The sequence below is a fragment of the Zerene cesonia genome, unplaced genomic scaffold (assembly GCF_012273895.1).
Source record: "Zerene cesonia ecotype Mississippi unplaced genomic scaffold, Zerene_cesonia_1.1 Zces_u007, whole genome shotgun sequence".
NCBI classification, from domain to species: domain Eukaryota; kingdom Metazoa; phylum Arthropoda; class Insecta; order Lepidoptera; family Pieridae; genus Zerene; species Zerene cesonia.
This window is the reverse complement of record NW_024045137.1, coordinates 1,182,086-1,199,703: the sequence shown is the minus strand read 5'-3', so window position 1 is coordinate 1,199,703 and position 17,618 is coordinate 1,182,086. Positions and strand designations below refer to the sequence as shown.

General features: G+C 39.4%; 1 protein-coding gene across 1 annotated transcript in view; it reads right to left on the bottom strand.

Moving 5' to 3' along the window:
• LOC119839028 (glutamate receptor ionotropic, kainate 2-like) overlaps nucleotides 1–17,618 on the bottom strand; it is a 36,049-nt gene that overhangs the window by 1,334 nt on the left and 17,097 nt on the right. Inside the window, exons 4-19 of the mRNA XM_038365198.1 lie at nucleotides 14,234–14,365; nucleotides 13,835–13,966; nucleotides 12,757–12,920; nucleotides 11,445–11,498; nucleotides 10,748–10,909; nucleotides 10,316–10,459; nucleotides 9,413–9,652; nucleotides 8,911–9,114; nucleotides 8,471–8,575; nucleotides 7,261–7,397; nucleotides 6,809–6,932; nucleotides 5,303–5,500; nucleotides 4,373–4,573; nucleotides 3,593–3,776; nucleotides 2,280–2,407; nucleotides 1,331–1,438 (exon numbers count right to left, since the gene is read on the bottom strand). Coding sequence (XP_038221126.1) covers nucleotides 1,331–1,438; nucleotides 2,280–2,407; nucleotides 3,593–3,776; nucleotides 4,373–4,573; nucleotides 5,303–5,500; nucleotides 6,809–6,932; nucleotides 7,261–7,397; nucleotides 8,471–8,575; nucleotides 8,911–9,114; nucleotides 9,413–9,652; nucleotides 10,316–10,459; nucleotides 10,748–10,909; nucleotides 11,445–11,498; nucleotides 12,757–12,920; nucleotides 13,835–13,966; nucleotides 14,234–14,365 — 2,417 coding nt within the window. The remainder of the gene's footprint in view (nucleotides 1–1,330; nucleotides 1,439–2,279; nucleotides 2,408–3,592; nucleotides 3,777–4,372; nucleotides 4,574–5,302; nucleotides 5,501–6,808; nucleotides 6,933–7,260; nucleotides 7,398–8,470; nucleotides 8,576–8,910; nucleotides 9,115–9,412; nucleotides 9,653–10,315; nucleotides 10,460–10,747; nucleotides 10,910–11,444; nucleotides 11,499–12,756; nucleotides 12,921–13,834; nucleotides 13,967–14,233; nucleotides 14,366–17,618) is intronic.

Here is a 17,618-nt window from a genome sequence, read left to right as displayed (position 1 = left end):
TTCGAATCCTGCCTCGTGATCAAATTTTTTCTATTCTTTCAAATTTTCTAATTTATAAAGCATTTCAATGCTATAAAATTAAAAATTAAATGTTGCCTATATGTTATTCTAGTTGTCCAGCTATCTACCTACCAAATTTTATTGCAATCGGTTCAGTAGTTTTTTCGTGGAAGAGCAACAAACGCACACACATCCTTACAAACTTTCGCATTTATAATATTAGTAGGAAGTAGGATGGGATAAAATAGGACGATTTACAGTGAGAGATTATTAAAGAACTGATAAAAATTTCTCATTTATATACCATTTCAATCCTATAAAACTGAAAATAGATTGACAGTGTATAAAGATTCAACTAGGCTTCGTTTAAATACAAATATGTAATACCGTACAGAAGAACGGCGAAGCCGTGGCTACATTACATAGAGGCGATATTACTGTAGAACCCAACCCAACCTAACATAAACAGATTGTTCAAATTAAGTTTTTATGGACACTTAAAGTTAGCTGAAAGTACGTGTTTAGAATCTAAAAATCTTAAAATCGGTCCAGTAGTTTTTGAGTTTATCCATTACAAACAAACAAATTCTTCCTCTTTATAATGTTACTGTAGAAAAACAGTCAAAACACAGTTTCCTAGTGTCCCGTTTAGAAGGTTGAGATTTTGTGTAAAAAAAGGAAAAACAACGACCGTGGCCTTCCTCAATAAATGGTCTGTATAACACTGAAAGAATTTTTCAGATCGAACCAGTAGTTCCTGAAATTAGTGCGTTCAAACTAACAAATAAACAAACTCTTCAGCTTTATAATATTAGTATAGATGTGTCTGGAGATAGTCAGGATGGTGGAGAGTAACATAGCCTAATTTTAACCGAGGTGAAACGTCAAATTCCATACAGCCCTAGGAAATCATAATAGTGGAATTGAATCACTCCGAAATCTACAAAATCCGCTAGATGGCGCTATAATAAAAATATCATTAATGAACAACGCGAGCGAAGCCCCCGTCATGAGCTAGTTTGTAATAAGTGCCCCCTTTCGCATCGTGTGAAGCCCCTAGTGGGGTATGCGGCAAATGAAATACTATAATTTATACTGATATACTTATACTATACTCTATAAATAATTTCATGATCGATTTTCTTCACTTTGACTTTTTTCTATGTATCCCCATCGGGAATCGAACCCAGAACCCCTCTGTTCTACGCCCACGCATCAACCACTACACCAAGAAGGCGGTCCACACCCTTCCGCATTGGGTATAAATAAATAAACTGTCAAATAGTTGAAACTCATTGCCATAATGAAAAAAAATAAACTGTCAACCAGCCTCATATCTCGCTGGAGCTGGTGGCACGTGCGTGGCTGGAGAGCATCTCGAGCATCCAGGCTTCAACACGGTCCTGGATGAACCGCCTCGCATCGCTGTACGTAGCTCCTGGAATTAACGAACCAGACTCATAAAACGGTCAGGTGCGAGTCGAACTCGCAACACGATGGTTTTCGTATTTTAAATGAGCTAACTTATAACTACAAAAATCATCATCAAATCATCTATCCAATTAGTGCCCGTTACAACCGCTGCTTAGCTGCGATTTTTAATTATTTTTGAAGTGAAACTTCTTTAGAATCGTTGTGATTTCAAAGCTGATGCAACGGAAAAAACGACGGGTGAGAGACACAAATACAAATATGTGTAGAATGAAGCCGGCAAAGAATGAGACAGAAATATACATACTATTTTATGTTTTATATATATTCATCTCATTCTTTTGTCCATTTACTGAAGTTTCACTTCTATCGTGTGTGAATCGCACACACACCTATTTTTGTTATAACGGCAACAGATTTATATTATCTCATTTCAAGTATCTAACAATCATGCTTCACGATAGAAAGACAGATAGACGAATAGCGAAGTCTTAGAAATCCTTCTTTCCAGTTGTCAATCCTTTAATAAGGGATTAAAAAGGATTGAAAGAAAGAAAGAAGAAAGAAAAAACATTTATTTGGAGACAATGTGACTCGAAACACAAAACACAGATGATTCATGACTGGAAAGAAAGAATGGTGAGGAAAAAGAAATAGGCCTCCGGCTCCCCAAATCACCGTACGAAACACAATAGCATACTATTTCACTCCGTTTTTCTAGGGGGTGTAGTACTTCCCCGGTGCGAGCTGGCCCAATTCGTGTAGAATCGTGCTCGACTCCCACATATAGCTACCCGCTATGACATAGAAAAAAAACCAAAAATAAAGGCTTAAGAAGTCAATGTCACCTGTCCCATCTCGCTGCACAAGGACTGTCTGCCCTGCGAGGCGTTCTTCCTCGTGTTCCAACAGAACTCTAATATCGCCACCACTATCGCCAGCACCAGGCCACAAAGGAGTGTGACGAACACTCCACCTGGAAAGATATAAAACGCATATTTGAGAAATTTTGAAAGAATAGAAAAAATTTGATCACGAGGCGGGATTCGTACCCGCGTTTTTTGCCAAACCGTAGCAACGTCTAGCCTCTCGGCCACTCGTGATCCCGCCACAGTAATCGAATTTCTTCTACTCGGAACGCGGGTTCGAATCCCGCCTCGTGATCAAAATTTTTTCTATTCTTTAAAAATTTCTCATTATGAAGCTTTTCAATGCTATAAAAACAAAAATGTAAATTAAACGCATATTTATTAACGAAGTTCTGAAACAAAATATGAAGAAATTCTAATTTATAGAAGGCTGACCATCCTATCCTATCCTACTAATATTATAAATGCGAATGATTGTGAGGATGGATGTATGTGTATGTATATGTTATTTTTTCACGCAAAAGCTACTGAACCTATTGCAATAAAATTGGTACAAAGATAGCTGGACAACTGAAATAACACATGGGCAACTTTTTATCCCGATATTCCTAGGGAATACAGACTAAGGCGGGTGAAACTGGGGGATGCAGCTAGTAAAGTATGATTTTATCAATTGAAAATTCTCAAATTAGAAACTTTCTCGTAATTTTATTACTACTGTTTTGTATAACTATTGTAATAAGACTACAATGGTTGTAGGTACGTGAAGTATATTTTTGACGTGACAACGTCTTAAATTAGGTTGCGGCTCGGAGTCACTCATGAAAAAGTGTAACGCCCGGTAACGGTACGATGAGTCACCGAACTATGATCGGTCCGCCGCGCGCGCAGCACTAGAGAATTGGCGCATTGAATCGGCGCGTGCTTGTGTCTGTCTCCGTCTTTTTAGTAAACAAAATATATTTTCTATAGTTTAAATTTGTGCAATTCTTTTTTCCTATTGTGCAATTTAATAATATTCATATCAATAAATATTCTACCGAAAAAAAGACGTTGTCACGTAAAATATTCGCCCGTAAAACCGAATTTACAGGCAACCATTTTTTTTTAAATATCTTCAACTATACTTTGTACTACAATATAAAGCGATTTTGTTTATTAGTTCAATCGCGCTAACCTAAGGAAATACTATTAAATATGGGCGAACATAGAACCTCCTCCTTTTTGCTTTTGGAAGTCGGTTAAAAAAACCACCAAAAACTATCGAATTCGATTCCAAAACACATCCTCACCAATATTCTGAACGCCCAGAGGATTCGCCTTGCTGTCTTTCCCGTCACGATTACAGACGTCTCCCGTATTCTTCCACCATTTATCATACAGTATCTGTATCACCCCCTTCTCCTGCAACTCCAGTATGGCTAGTGATATCTTGTCCCTCCACGGACTGCCCTTCCATGTCGCTATACCGTAACCCTGGAGCATATTTTGAACACACTAAATTCACCTGTATGTTTGTATTAATATACTGATTTGTCATGACGGGCAACTGAGCTGGTTGGTCGCCTGATGATAAGCGATCACCACCGTCTGTGATCATTCGCAGAGGCTCTACCACTGTCCCTATATTTATTATTATGAATATTTTTGATTACTATAATTGTTTAGAAATTGAAGACCTTTTAACGGATTTTAAACGCGATTTATTCATTATATTATTAACCCGACGTTTCGAACACTTTATAGCGAACGATTTATAATTTCTAAATGTATAATACTCGCGTAAAATCAGACACAAGACAATATCATATTATAATTTTTAACAAAATACTACTACTAATTTTTTTTCTGTTTACTGTGCTCTTGTTGTTTCTTACTAAGTTTGTACAATGAAGCATTATAAATAAATGAATCAATAAAAAATACTGGCCTAAACTAGTCCTAAAACTCACATTGCCTACAATGGATTTGAACATGGGGTGCCACAAGTCGTGTATTAAGTCCACAATTATTCCTTATATATAACGATAGCACATTCAATGATTGAACAAAATAAATTATAAAATCAATACCTTCGAATCCAACAACCCGCCGATCTGTGTCAGATTGCAATCCCTCTGTACTCTATGATCTAACATGGTCGACTCCATTAAAAACGCATAGTTTCCCGCCAAAACCCTCCTAACTCCCTCCTCGTACGAGGACACTAGCGCTGGTGGTGACGCAGTTGACATGTGCTGCCACATACGCTGGTATATATCTATGTTGGAGTCCTGAAAATTGAATAAACATTTAATGAGACCAGTGGCTTTGTTTTTTGAAATGAGAGCTTGTGACCTGAAGGAAAAATTACATGTATATTTTATATTTTCTACACATTATCGACCCATACATACTTATAGTATGTATAATACCATTTATTCTCCAGCATTTTATTCCCATGGATGGGCATAGGCTTCCTATGAGGACTTATACCATAATGCAACGCAAGTACTTGATTGACTTAAAAAATGGCAAATGTTGAAATTTATGCATTAACTGTATATACATTCACTGTAAGCAACAGTGGTGGTGACCATACAATTAACGTCAACAAGATTTTTGTATTTCTTTAAACATTATCCACATTACCACTGCTCCAATAGGGAAACAAAAACATTGTGAGGGAACTGGCTTGTTTCCCTGGATTGTATCAAAGACTAGGTGCGCCCCGCGGTTTCACCCGCGTAAGTCCGTATCCTGTAGGAATATCGGGATAAAAAGTTGCCTATACGTTATTCCAGTTGACCAGCTGTCTACGTACCAAACTTCATTGCAATCAATTCAGTCGTTTTTGCGTGAAAGAGCAACAAACGCACACACATCCTCACAAAATTTCGCATTTATAATATTAGTAGGAAGTAGGATAGTCTGACGTCAAAACATAAACAGAGAAAAACGTCAACAAACGTTGAAATATTGACAAGTTTAAAAAAAAAACCCTTCAATATACAAAAACTCACTCTGAAGAACGTCATTGTAGACCCTCCATTGAGCGTGCCGTACTGGACACTGTTCTGAGCGGCCAAGTCCGCCGCGCTCTGTATGGGCAGCACCGTCCTTTCGACCGTTAGGAAAGCGGCCAAATTAGCAGTGTAAGACGATAGTATAATCAGCGTAAAGAACCACCAGATTCCACCAACAATCCTTGTGGATGTCGCCTGAAATGGTTTTTTTTTTATTAAAATTAAATTTAACAAAGGCCGCGTTTCATCGATACAATATTGTAATCATTGAAATAATGTTTCGTATTGGTTGTGATGGTTCTTAATCATCTCAATAGATGGCGTGGGGTGCCCCTTAGGCACATGAAACCGAAAGAGTAGAAGAAATTCGATTACTGTGGCGGGATCACGGGTGGCCGAGAGGCTAGGCGTTGCTACGGTTATGCAAGAAACGCGGGTACGAATCCCGCCCCGTGATCAAATTGTTTCTATTCTTTCTAAATTTCTCATGTTTTATTTTTATGTCATACCAGATTCCGCTGAGGCTTTGCCCCCATAGAATTAGGAAATTTACAAATGATTTATAGAAATATGTTTCCACTGCTGGGACATAGGCCTCCTATGAGGGTTCAGGCCATAATCCACCACGCTGGCCAAGTGCGGGTTAGCAGATGTCACATGTCGTCGAACTTTTAATTCTTGGACATACCGGTTTCCTCACGATGTTTTCCTTCACCGTTTAAGCAGTGGTGATGTTATCCACATGCGCAGATAAATTGAAAAGTCAATTTATTTATTTATAGAAATATAATTCTTTATTGCAAAAAAAAGAAAAACAGAACATAACATTAAGAGTAAGCAAAAGGCGGCCTTATCGCTAGGTAGCGATCTCTACCAGGCAACCCTTAAAGTAGCAGGAAAAAAATAATATATAAAAATAGTGATAATAATGAATAGTAATTATGATTTAGTGAAAGTCTATTCCTGTTTTATCCCAACGGAGCATTTAATCGGGATAAAAAGTATCGTATCGCCCAAGTTAGCTCATATCCTGTCTGTATACCAAATTTTATCCGTTCAGTAGTTTCAGAGTGAATGGTGGACAAACTTCCAAACAAATAAACTTTCACACTAATGATACTAGTGTGAAGTCTTCATAGTGTGATCATGCTTATTAATAGGTTAAATTATTTCACGTCGATCTCCTGTGGAGGTGTGGTAGTGCCCCGGTGCGAGGTGGCCCAATTCGTGCCGGTTCGTGCCCCACTCACACATGTAAAACTTCATCGACTACAATTGTCAATTTTTTTTCTTTTTTTTTTTTATGTCATAGCGGGCAGCTGAGCTGGTGGTTCGCCTGATGGTAAGCGATCACCACCGCCCTAAACATTCGCAAAGGTAGTACCTCCGTGAATGCGCTGCCCGCTTTTATGGGGTAAGAGAAAAGGAAAGGATTAACGACTGGAAAGAAGGAATGGACTGGGACGGGTGAGGAAAAGGAAACGGGCCTCCGTCAATACTCACCTTAGGATTCAAACCCGAGCCCTGTCGTAAAAACGTCCCGGTTATGAACCAAATGGAGTTACACACACTAAACTGATTCGTTAATAATTTCGTTTCGTGACCACACACGTGCGTACTGCTGGACCTGAGAAATAAACAAATATGTAACATCATCATCATCGTCACCTTCATCATCTACATACTCATCACCATCCCTATCATCATCATAACCACCCTCATCACCATCATCACTATCATCATTATCATCACCATCATCATGATCATCATCACCATCATCATCATCATCATAACAAAAATCATCATCATCATCATCATCTGACCATTTATGTCCCCACTTTTATTAAGTTAAGAATAAGGCATTTGGCAATATCAAAGGGGAATCGTGACGTCTTAAAACAGTACTTATTCCAGTGTGTGTCCATTTCAAAATACATACATACAAAATAACTCACCATTCATAAGGTGAGAATCTAGCCATAACGAATAACGTGAAGGAGACCAGGATATATGCGGCCAAAACGTACAGCCATATCTCTATGGCGAGCGGATTCAGAAAACTGAAAAGACGCGTTGGCTGAGACGAGGGTACCTGTAAAAACCAAATTTATAGAGATACTAGCTGACCCGGCGAACTTCGTACCGCCTTAGCGTTGCAATGATGCACTACTTATAACATCATCTGTGGCTGTGAATGACATTGACATTTGTTACTCGCGTTTTTTAAAATATGCAAAATTAAATGTACATTTTTCAATATTTCTGAGAGATTCTCTTAATATTTTTTTTCCGTAAGAACCTTCTCCTAATAATAACAAATACAACAAAAAAAGAATTAGTGAAATCGGTCCAGCCATTCACGCGTGATGCCGTGACCAAGGAAAACGGGTTTCATTTATATATATATATATATATATATATATATATATATATATATATATATATATATATATATATATATATATATATATATATATATATATATATATATATATATATATATATATATAGATAGATAAATAAAAATAAGCATATCATTACATAATACAAAGCGAAGACAATTCCCGCGTGTATGTATGCTTAGATTTTGAAAACCGCAAAACGGATTCTGATGGGATTTTTTTAAAAGATTGAGTGATTCATAAAAACAGGTTTTATGTATAGTATTCCTGTTGGTGACCACCACCGTCCATAGACACTCGTAAAGATAGACCCTTTAGGAATGCGCTGCCCGCTTTTAAGGAAAAAAGAAAAAAAAGGATTGACGAATGGAAAGAAGGAATAAACTGGAAAGGATGAGGAAAAGATAATGGGTCTCCAGCTCCCACATTCACCGTACGAAACACAGTAGCATGCCATCATTACACGCCGAATTTCTGTGAGGGTGTTGTGCTTTCCCAGTGCAAGCTGCTCGACTCCCACATAAATATTATCTAACTAGCTGCGCCCCACGGTTTCACCCGCGTAAGTCCGTATCCCGTAGGAATATCGGGAGAAAAAGTTGCCTATATGTTATTCCAGTTGTCCAGCTGTCTACGTACCAAATTTCATTGTAATCGGTTCAGTAGTTTCTGCGTTAAAGAGCAACAAACACACACACACACACCCTTACAAACTTTCGCATTTATAATATTAGTAGGATAGGAAGTAGGATAGGATATTTACCTTAAACAAAATCCCAATGCCCAGATTCATGAAAGGCTTCGTGAAATCTATAACGACTTCTCGAGCGTAATTGATTGTCATCGACGCGACGGCGATATCCGCTTTCTGCAAAAGAGGTTAAAGAATCAAAAATCGTAGTTACCGAGATTAACGCGTTCAACCAAACAAACAGTTCTCCAGCTTTATAATATTAGTATAGTATATAGATGATGACACACCTACAGATGCGCTTCTTTCAATTACGACCCAGGACAGATTCTACATTCACAACACTACACCCACACAAACACACACACACTCACACACACACACACGCACGCACACACACACACACACACACACACACACACACACACACACAAAACTTACGCGCGCGCGCACACAAACACATCAAACGTACACACACACGCAAACACACACACGCACACACACACACTCACCCGATCGATGAGCTCCCTCACGATCCCGTTCCACTGGCCCGTGTCCGGGTCCCACGCGCCGTACATGTTATCCGGCACGAGCCGCAGCCGGTAATCGAACCCGGCGCGGGCGGCCACGCGGGCCAGCAGGTCTATGCAGAAACCCTCGAACCTGGCGTTCCCTTGGAGGTTCCAGCCTTCCTTCACCATGACGTAGGGTTTTTCCTGGACGGGAACATCGAAGACAATTATACCCGGATTCAATATTATTCAACTTTAAAGCGACTTTCCATGTTTGTTAACTAATTACTTTCGATTTAGTGAACAGATTTTACGGATACCTTATTTATTTGAAGAAGACTGGAGCCTTCCGTGTTGGAAGGCGGAATTTGGAATTTGGAGGCGATGTGTTTTTTTGTTATAAATAATTATGGACTAATATAGTGATGAACATATTGTTATTCAAGCTAAAATATCCATAAGCTACGAAACTTGTTTAGAGAGAGCGCCTAGAGATCCATACCTCAACAGTAACCACAGTGAGGGTAACGTTCGGTGGTGGGTCTCTTCTATAAGCGGCTGGATCGGTAACTTCCAGCCCATCCGTGGGGTTCCAAGTCCCCGACATGACGGTGCCACCATCGCGACCCCCAGCACCCCAAGCACCCCCAACACCCCCCACCAGTCTCATCAGCTGCAGGTTGAACGTGGTGCGGACGCCGTTCGTGAACTCCATAGGTCCAGTTAGGCCTTGCGCTTGAACCTAGAAGTGATGATATTAATTTAACTAGCTTTTGCCCGCGGCATCGCACGCGTTCAATTCGGAATAGTTTAATAGATGTTATTATACATATAAACTTTCCTTTTGAATCACTCTATTTAAAAAACCCCATCAAAATCCGTTGCGTAGCTTTTAAGATTTAAGCATACATAGGGAAAAAGAAAGTGACTTTGTTTTATACTATGTAGTGACTAGTTAGGCTATTCCCGGGTTGACATTACACTAATATTATAAATATGAAAGTTCGTTTGGATGTTAGTCCGTCAATCACGATAAAACTCATGAACGGGTTTTGATGAAATTTGGTATACAGACAGGGTATGAGCTGACTTGGGTGATAAGATACTTTTGATCCACTTACACTTCTAGTCATAATAAATGCATTTAGTTACAACTACTTCTAAAGTGAACGCGTTGTTATGAATAACTAGCTGCGCCCCGCGGTTTCACCCGCGCAAGTCCGTATGCCGTAGGAATATCGGGATAAAAAGTTGCCTATATGTTATTCCAGTTATTCAGCTATCTACGTACCAAATTTCATTGTAATTGGTTCAGTAGTTTTTGCGTGAAAGAGCAACAAACGCACACACATCCTTACAAACTTTCGCCTTTATAACATTAGTTGGATATGTTTTAGTTCTGTACCTTATGTATATTCTCCAGAAGCATTGTCCCATGGGCCATCGGGGTCTCCGTGTCACAGGACACGTTGGTCTTGTGGACGTCCTTGGTCGAGGCGAGAGCTAGGGCCAAAACTTGTACAGCGTCGTATAAAAGTGCTGGGTCAGTCTGAAAGAGGAATATCTTATTTTACCAGTTCCCGTCCAGAGGTCCTTGTATATATAGACACTAGCTGCGCCCCGCGGTTTCGCCCGCATGAGTCCGTATCCCGTAGGAACATCGGGATAAAAAGTAGCCTATATGTTATTCCAGTTGTCCAGCTGTCTACGTACCAAATTTCATTGCAATCGGTTCAGTAGTTTTTGCGTGAAAGAGTAACAAACACACACACATCCTTACAAACTTTCGCATTTATAATATTAGTAGGATAGGATAGTATTTCTCGTCTATGCTCACCTTGATATGCCCACCAGAGAGTATGGAAGCGCCAATAGGATGGAACTTCTCCATGACTTGCAAAGCATCCTTGACTTTATCCGAATCCCTGTTGACCAGCCTCCATCCACTCATGTTCACTCGATTGTAGTAAAAATCTTCTAAATCAAATAGTTCCATATCCTGTGGATAAATGTGTTAGTTCTTTAGCAGAAATGAGGGTAGTAATAGAAGTCATTTTAGAAATTGGTGGGGGAAAAGTCTCGATAGAAGGAACATCTTTTAGATGAAGTGCTTCTGCGAATGCGCTACCCGCTTAAGGGGTAAGGGATAAAAGCAGTGGTGGCTCAGTGATGAGAACCTGGGACTTCAAAATCGATAAGTTGAGGTTCGAGACCGGGCGAGCGTGCAGGAAATAAATTGATTTTTCAATTTATCTGCGCATGTAGATAACATCACCACTGCTTAAAACGGTGAAGGAAAACATCGTGAGGAAACTGGCATGTCTAAGAATCAAAAGTTCGACGACATGTGACATCTGCCAACCCGCACTTGTCCAGCGTGGTGGATTATGGCCTGGACCCTCAGGCCTGTGTCCCAACAGGGAACATGTATGGGCTGATGATGATGATAAATAGGGAAAGGTTTGATGACTGGAAATAAGGAATCGACAGGGAAGGGTAAGGAAAAGGAATAGGGCCACAATAGTAATACTTACAAAAGATGTAAAGATATAATGATAGTTTTCGTTGTTCATCTGTAACTGTAGGATCTGAAAGAGAAGTAGAATCACATTAATAGTATTATGATCGACTAGCTGCGCCCCGCGGTTTCACCCGCTTAAGTCCGTATCCCGTAGGAATATCGAGATAAAAAGTTGCCTATATGTTATTCCATTTGTCCAGCTGTCTACGTACGAAATTTCATTGCAATTGGTTCAGTAGTTTTTGCGTGAAAGAGTAACAAAAACACACACATCCTTACAAACTTTCGCATTTATAATACTCGTATTAGTAGGAAGTAGGATGTTTGTCCGCGATGGACTCTTAAACTACTCAACCGATTTTAATCAAATTTCCACAACATTTGGAGTTTGATCAAACTTAAAAGATATGATAGGATTATATTATTTTAATTCCGATAGATGACTACCCGGGCGGTGTTGGGGCGTGCAGCTAGTTAACAATATATATTTTAATCAAACTACTAAACTGCCTTCAAATTGTCAGATCTAAACCAAAAATTTTAATGGGACCATATGGAAAGCATGAGGTTTTAAACAGAAAAAGTGGAAAGTTCTCTGAGAACAATCACAGGACAATACAGTCGAATATAAGCTTGCTTTTTTGAAGTCGGTTGAAAACGACAATTTTAAAATGCATAATTATCTTTGTTTGTAGTTGTGGCCATCCACATTTGTGGAAGGCAATCCAATAAACATAATTCTATTGTTTAGTTGAAATTTTCCGGTGGTTGTTTAAAATTTTATGAGAACCACACCTGCTAGAGTTATCCCTCAACCTTATTTTTACATGGCTATTTGTTTATTTATGTCTCCGTAGCATTGGAAAAACTGTTAAATTACTGATTTAAATCGCGTGATGGTCACGGGGAGACTCACTCGCTGTAAAGTGTTCGAAACGTCGGGTTAATAATTATAATGAATAAAAAAAGTGAAGACCCGTGTCCCCTACTGGGGTATGGGGCAGATGATATACATCTGTTTCTGATTTTTTTTTTATGGATAAGTAGGTGATTAGGCTTCTGTGTAGCCAGACCGAGACGTTTTTTTTTTATTGTGCGTCTCCACCGGGAATCGAAACCAGGACCTCTCGGATCTACGCTCACGCGTTAACCACTGTGCCAAGGAGGCGGTCAATATAATGAATAAATCGCGTTTAAAATCCGTTTAAATAGTTTTTAATTTCTAAATAACTCGCGTAAAATTAAACACAAGAAACTACTGCATTTGATTTTTGTTAATAAATAAAGAGATAAATAATATAAATAAGGTTCACGCGTGTACTTACAGCTCTCGCTAGCTGCCTCAAATGCCTGGGATCGGTGTCCACAATGATATGGGCAATGCCCTGGGTTTTCAACTGGTACAACGCACGTCGGTAGTCACGCGCGTCGCAGCGCACCGCGTACATGTCTCTGCCGTCGCGGGCCAGATTGCCGATGTTGAGTTCACCTGAAATTCGACACAGAACGATAAGTACATGTATCTGCGTCCCGCGGTTTCACCCGTGTAAGTCCGTACCCCGTAGGAATATCGGGATAAAAGTTGCCTATATGTTATTCCAGTTGTCCAGCTGTCTACGTACCGAATTTCATTGCAACCGGTTCAGTAGTTTTTGCGTGAGAGAGCAACAAACACACACACACATCCTTACAAACTTTCGCATTTATAATATTAGTAGGATAGGACTAGTGGTCCGCCCCGGCTTCGCTTTAGTTACTAAGATTAGTGCGTTCAAACAAACTCTTCAGCTTTATAACATTAGTATAGATGAGTGACTAATATTCATTCTTATATCTACCTTATTGACCGAGTAATTAGATGCATCAAACGTATGATGGAATAAGTGGTCAAGTGACTGACTATCTCGACTCTAACGCCATAGGTACCACGTCACGCTGCGCCAGACAGCGACATATTTACGTGCTAGAAGTAAGCGGCAATGCATAAGTGAATATCTCGCTAGGCACTGAGCGCTTATACGAGCTGAAATGAACTTTGTTGCTTAGTTATAAGATTCGCTATTTCTATGAACGATTACTGAAGTGCTGCTTCAGTATTTGAACTTATTGTTCTGAGCCCGAGCTACATACACCATGTTGTTAGCAGCTCGGGACACTATTTATAGGATGCCGCGCGCATGTTTTATGTGTCATGTTTTAAAAATGGTACCTATGTACTTGTGCTGTGATATATCACAAATCGTGATCTCGTTTATCAAAGATCTGCGTTATCATCATTACTATATTGATCACATTGTTGAGTTGTGGCAACCGCGACCATGTCTAGACGTATTCGTCTTTTACAACGACTTGTACTACTGTTATGCATCTCTTTACTGTGGTATGTATTCTTTCTCTACTCACCGAAACCATAGTCTTCATAAATAATTCCCATTCTGGACCAGTTAAGGTACGCTGTGAGATCCGTGAACGCCGAGTCTAGCAGCTCGCGCGATGGATACAGGTTGATTGTGAATGACATTGTGCTGTTTTGTGCTGGAATAATTTATTTTAACTGTAAATGAATAAGGTTGCAATTTGTCTGGAAAATAAGTGTGGACGTAAGCCGTTTTGATAATGAATTAGAAATATAGATGTTGTTAAAGTATTTAATTAAACGGATATAGAAAAGAAGCCTCTTTTTTTATATCTATTACCTCTACGAACACACGACGTAGAATCTACTTCCCTGTAATATTAACACAAAACGTTACGTATTAAAGGGCTTAAATGATGAATAAGGTCAAGCCAAATCATACTCACGTGCTATATACTTAGGGTCTATAGTGAAGTGTGGCGCGTGCAGCGATTGGCACATTGCGGACAGCGTGGAACCCAGGAGAGGACCTGCGCTGCTGAAGATGGCCACCGCCCCTGACTTTATTTGTATGCACGCTGAAATATAATATTTCCAATTTTTTCTATGTGATTTTCGGCAAAGGAACTGGTAGGGAGCCTGGTGGTAGGCGCAATCACAGCCCATTAATTATGCAGAGGCGTAAGGCCATCTGCACATGTAGATAACGTCACCACTGTTTAAAACGGTGAAGGAAAACATCGTGAGGAAATCGGCATAGCCTAGAATCAAAAGTTCGACGACATGCGACATCTGCCAACCCACACTTGGCCAGCGTGGTGGTTTATAGCCTAAACCCTCACAGGAGGCCTGTGTCCCAGCAGTGGGCTGATGATGATGATGATGATGTATATATAAGTATGTTGTATGTATTTGTATGTGTGTCTATGTATATTTTGGACCTTATTTTGCAATTTGTTTCTCGACCCGCCAATAATCTAATTATGCTTGTTGCCTTTTCCCCCGGGTTGCCTGGGAGAGATCACTTCTAAGTGATAAGGCCGCCCAACAAATTGTACTCCACCTCCTTTATACATGCTATTTTTTTTTTTCAGTTTCCTTATTTGTACAATGTTTGTTGATGTGTAATAAAAAAAATAAATACATATCAATTATTTTGTACTAGCTGCGCCTTATCTCGATATTCCTACGGGATACAGGACTTGCGCGGGCGAAACCGCGGGGCGCAGCTAGTTTTTAATAAAAAAGTATGCCTATCGAATAATATTTATCGGTGACAGTTCGCGTTATATCAAATCTTAGTCTAAACATTTTGACAATTCTCCCAATTATATGCTGCTAGCTTTTGCCCGCGGCTTCGCACGCATACATTTTGCAGTAGTTTAATAAATGTTATACATATAACCCTTCCTCTTGAACCACTCTATCTATTAAAAAACCCCCATCAAAATCCGTTGCGCAGTTTTAAAGATTTAAGCATAGAGACATTAGGGACAGAGAAAGTGACTTTATTTAATACCATGTAGTGATAGAGATACTATACTTTACCATATGGTATATGCTTCATTTGATTAGATTTAATAATAATATAACTGTATATAAACAAAGGCATTATAGTGAACAAACGATAAATAGATAAGTCAGTCGATAAAATGGGTACCATACACATGTCACAAGTTAAGCGACGGTTTGGCCTATTTATATTATCCTACTACCCTATTTCCTACTAATATTATAAATGCGAAAGTTTGTAAGGATGTGTGTGTGTTTGTTGCTCTTTCACGCAAAAACTACTGAATCGATTGCAATGAAATTTGGTACGTAGACAGCTGGACAACTGGAATAACATATAGGCAACTTTTTATCCCGATATTCCTACGGGATACGGACTTGCGCGGGTGAAACCGCGGGGCGTAGCTAGTAGTATCATAAAGGTGAAGAGTTTGTTTGTTTGCACGCGCTAATCACAGGAACTACGATATCCGGTCCGAATTGAAAAATTCCTTCAGTGTTAGATAGCCCATTTATTGAGAAAGGCTATAGACATATCATCAAGCTATGACCAATACGAACGCTTAGACCAATCAAGAATTTTTCAAAATCGTGGGACTTTTTTCCTATTGAGAGCTTCCGATGCGTGCACTGCGAGTTAACATTGGCCCAAAGTAACTCTTCCATGCGTACGAAGACACGAAGCTTGTCTCCCTTTAATTAGATTTCTATGAATTCGCGCGACCGTAAAATGGTATATAGTATATAGTATATAGTATAATAGTATATAGTATGTAGTATATAGTATATAGTATATAATATACTATATAGGTACATAGGTCATAGACTGTTTACCGTCTTCTTGGACAGTGGTTAACACGTGGGTGTAGAACTATGGCGTTCTTGGTTCGATTCCCGGTGTGGATTCAACCGCGGGTCACAGCTAGTATATATTAAGATAGGACATACCTTTTTTATAAGCTCGAAACGTATCCCTGGGAGTGGTGTATTGTATATCATATACCAGAGTGGATTCAGGAAGAATACTTCTCTCTTTGTTTATTCTATATATTGCGTATTTGAATGCCAGCTCAGCGCTCCCCCCTCTCGCGTCTTCGGTAAAAATTGCTCCTGAAACAAAAAAAAAACAATTATACCCTCAATTGCTTTCAATGCTATAAAACGAAAAATTATATTTCACAAAGGCCGCGTTCCATCGATACAATATTGTAATCATTGAAATAATGTTTCGTATTGGTTGTGATGGTTCTTAATCATCTCAATAGATGGCGTGGGGTGCCCCTTAGGCACATGACACCGAAGTAGTAGAAGAAATTCGATACTGTGGCGGGATCACGGGTGGTCGAGAGGCTAGGCGTTGCTACGGTTAGGCAAGAAACGCAGGTTCGAATCCTGCCTCGTGATCAAATTTTTCTATTCTTTCAAAATTTCTCAATTATACCCTATCCTATGTATTCTATCCTCATCGATTTATATCGTTATACTAGCTGCACCCGGCAAACGCTGTTCTGCCTTACTCTTATCATTTAGGGGTATGAAAAATAGATGTTGGCCGATTCTCATAGATACCGGATAAGCACAAAAGATTTCATCAAAATCGGTCAAGCCGTTTCGGAGGAGTATGGCAACGAAAACTGTGACACGAGAATTTTATATATTAGATTTTTATCATTAGCCATTATATATTCCCACTGCTGGGACACAGGCCTCCTATGAGGGTTCAGGCCATAATCCACCACGCTGGCCAAGTGCGTGTTGGCAGATGTCACATGTCGTCGAACTTTCGATTCTCGGACATGCCGGTTTCCTCACGATGTTTTCCTTCACCGTTTTAAGCAGTGGTGATGTTATCTACACGCGCAGATGAATTGAAAAATCAATTTATTTCCTGCACGCTCGCCCGGTCTCGAACACCGGCTTATCGATTTTGAAGTCCAAGGTTCTCACCACTGAGCCACCACTGCTACCGTTATATTTTATTTTATTTTTTACATTTGAACTATATGCGGTACTGGCTTTAGCACGCGGCTTCCCACACGTTAAATTTGGAGCAGTTAATAGATGTTATTATGCATTTAAAACTCTCACAACGTTATCCTATCTCTTTTCTGTATTTTTAAGTTTTTGTTATGGACTAATGTTGTGAGAACTAAATAAATATGATTTTTATTATTATTATTAAGCCTTCCTCTTGAATCATTCTATCTATTAAAAAAGCCCATCAAAATCAATTGCGTAGTTTTAAAGACTTAAGCACACATAGAGACAGAGACTGACAGAGGAAGCGATTTTGTTTTATACTATGTAGTGAATATGTAT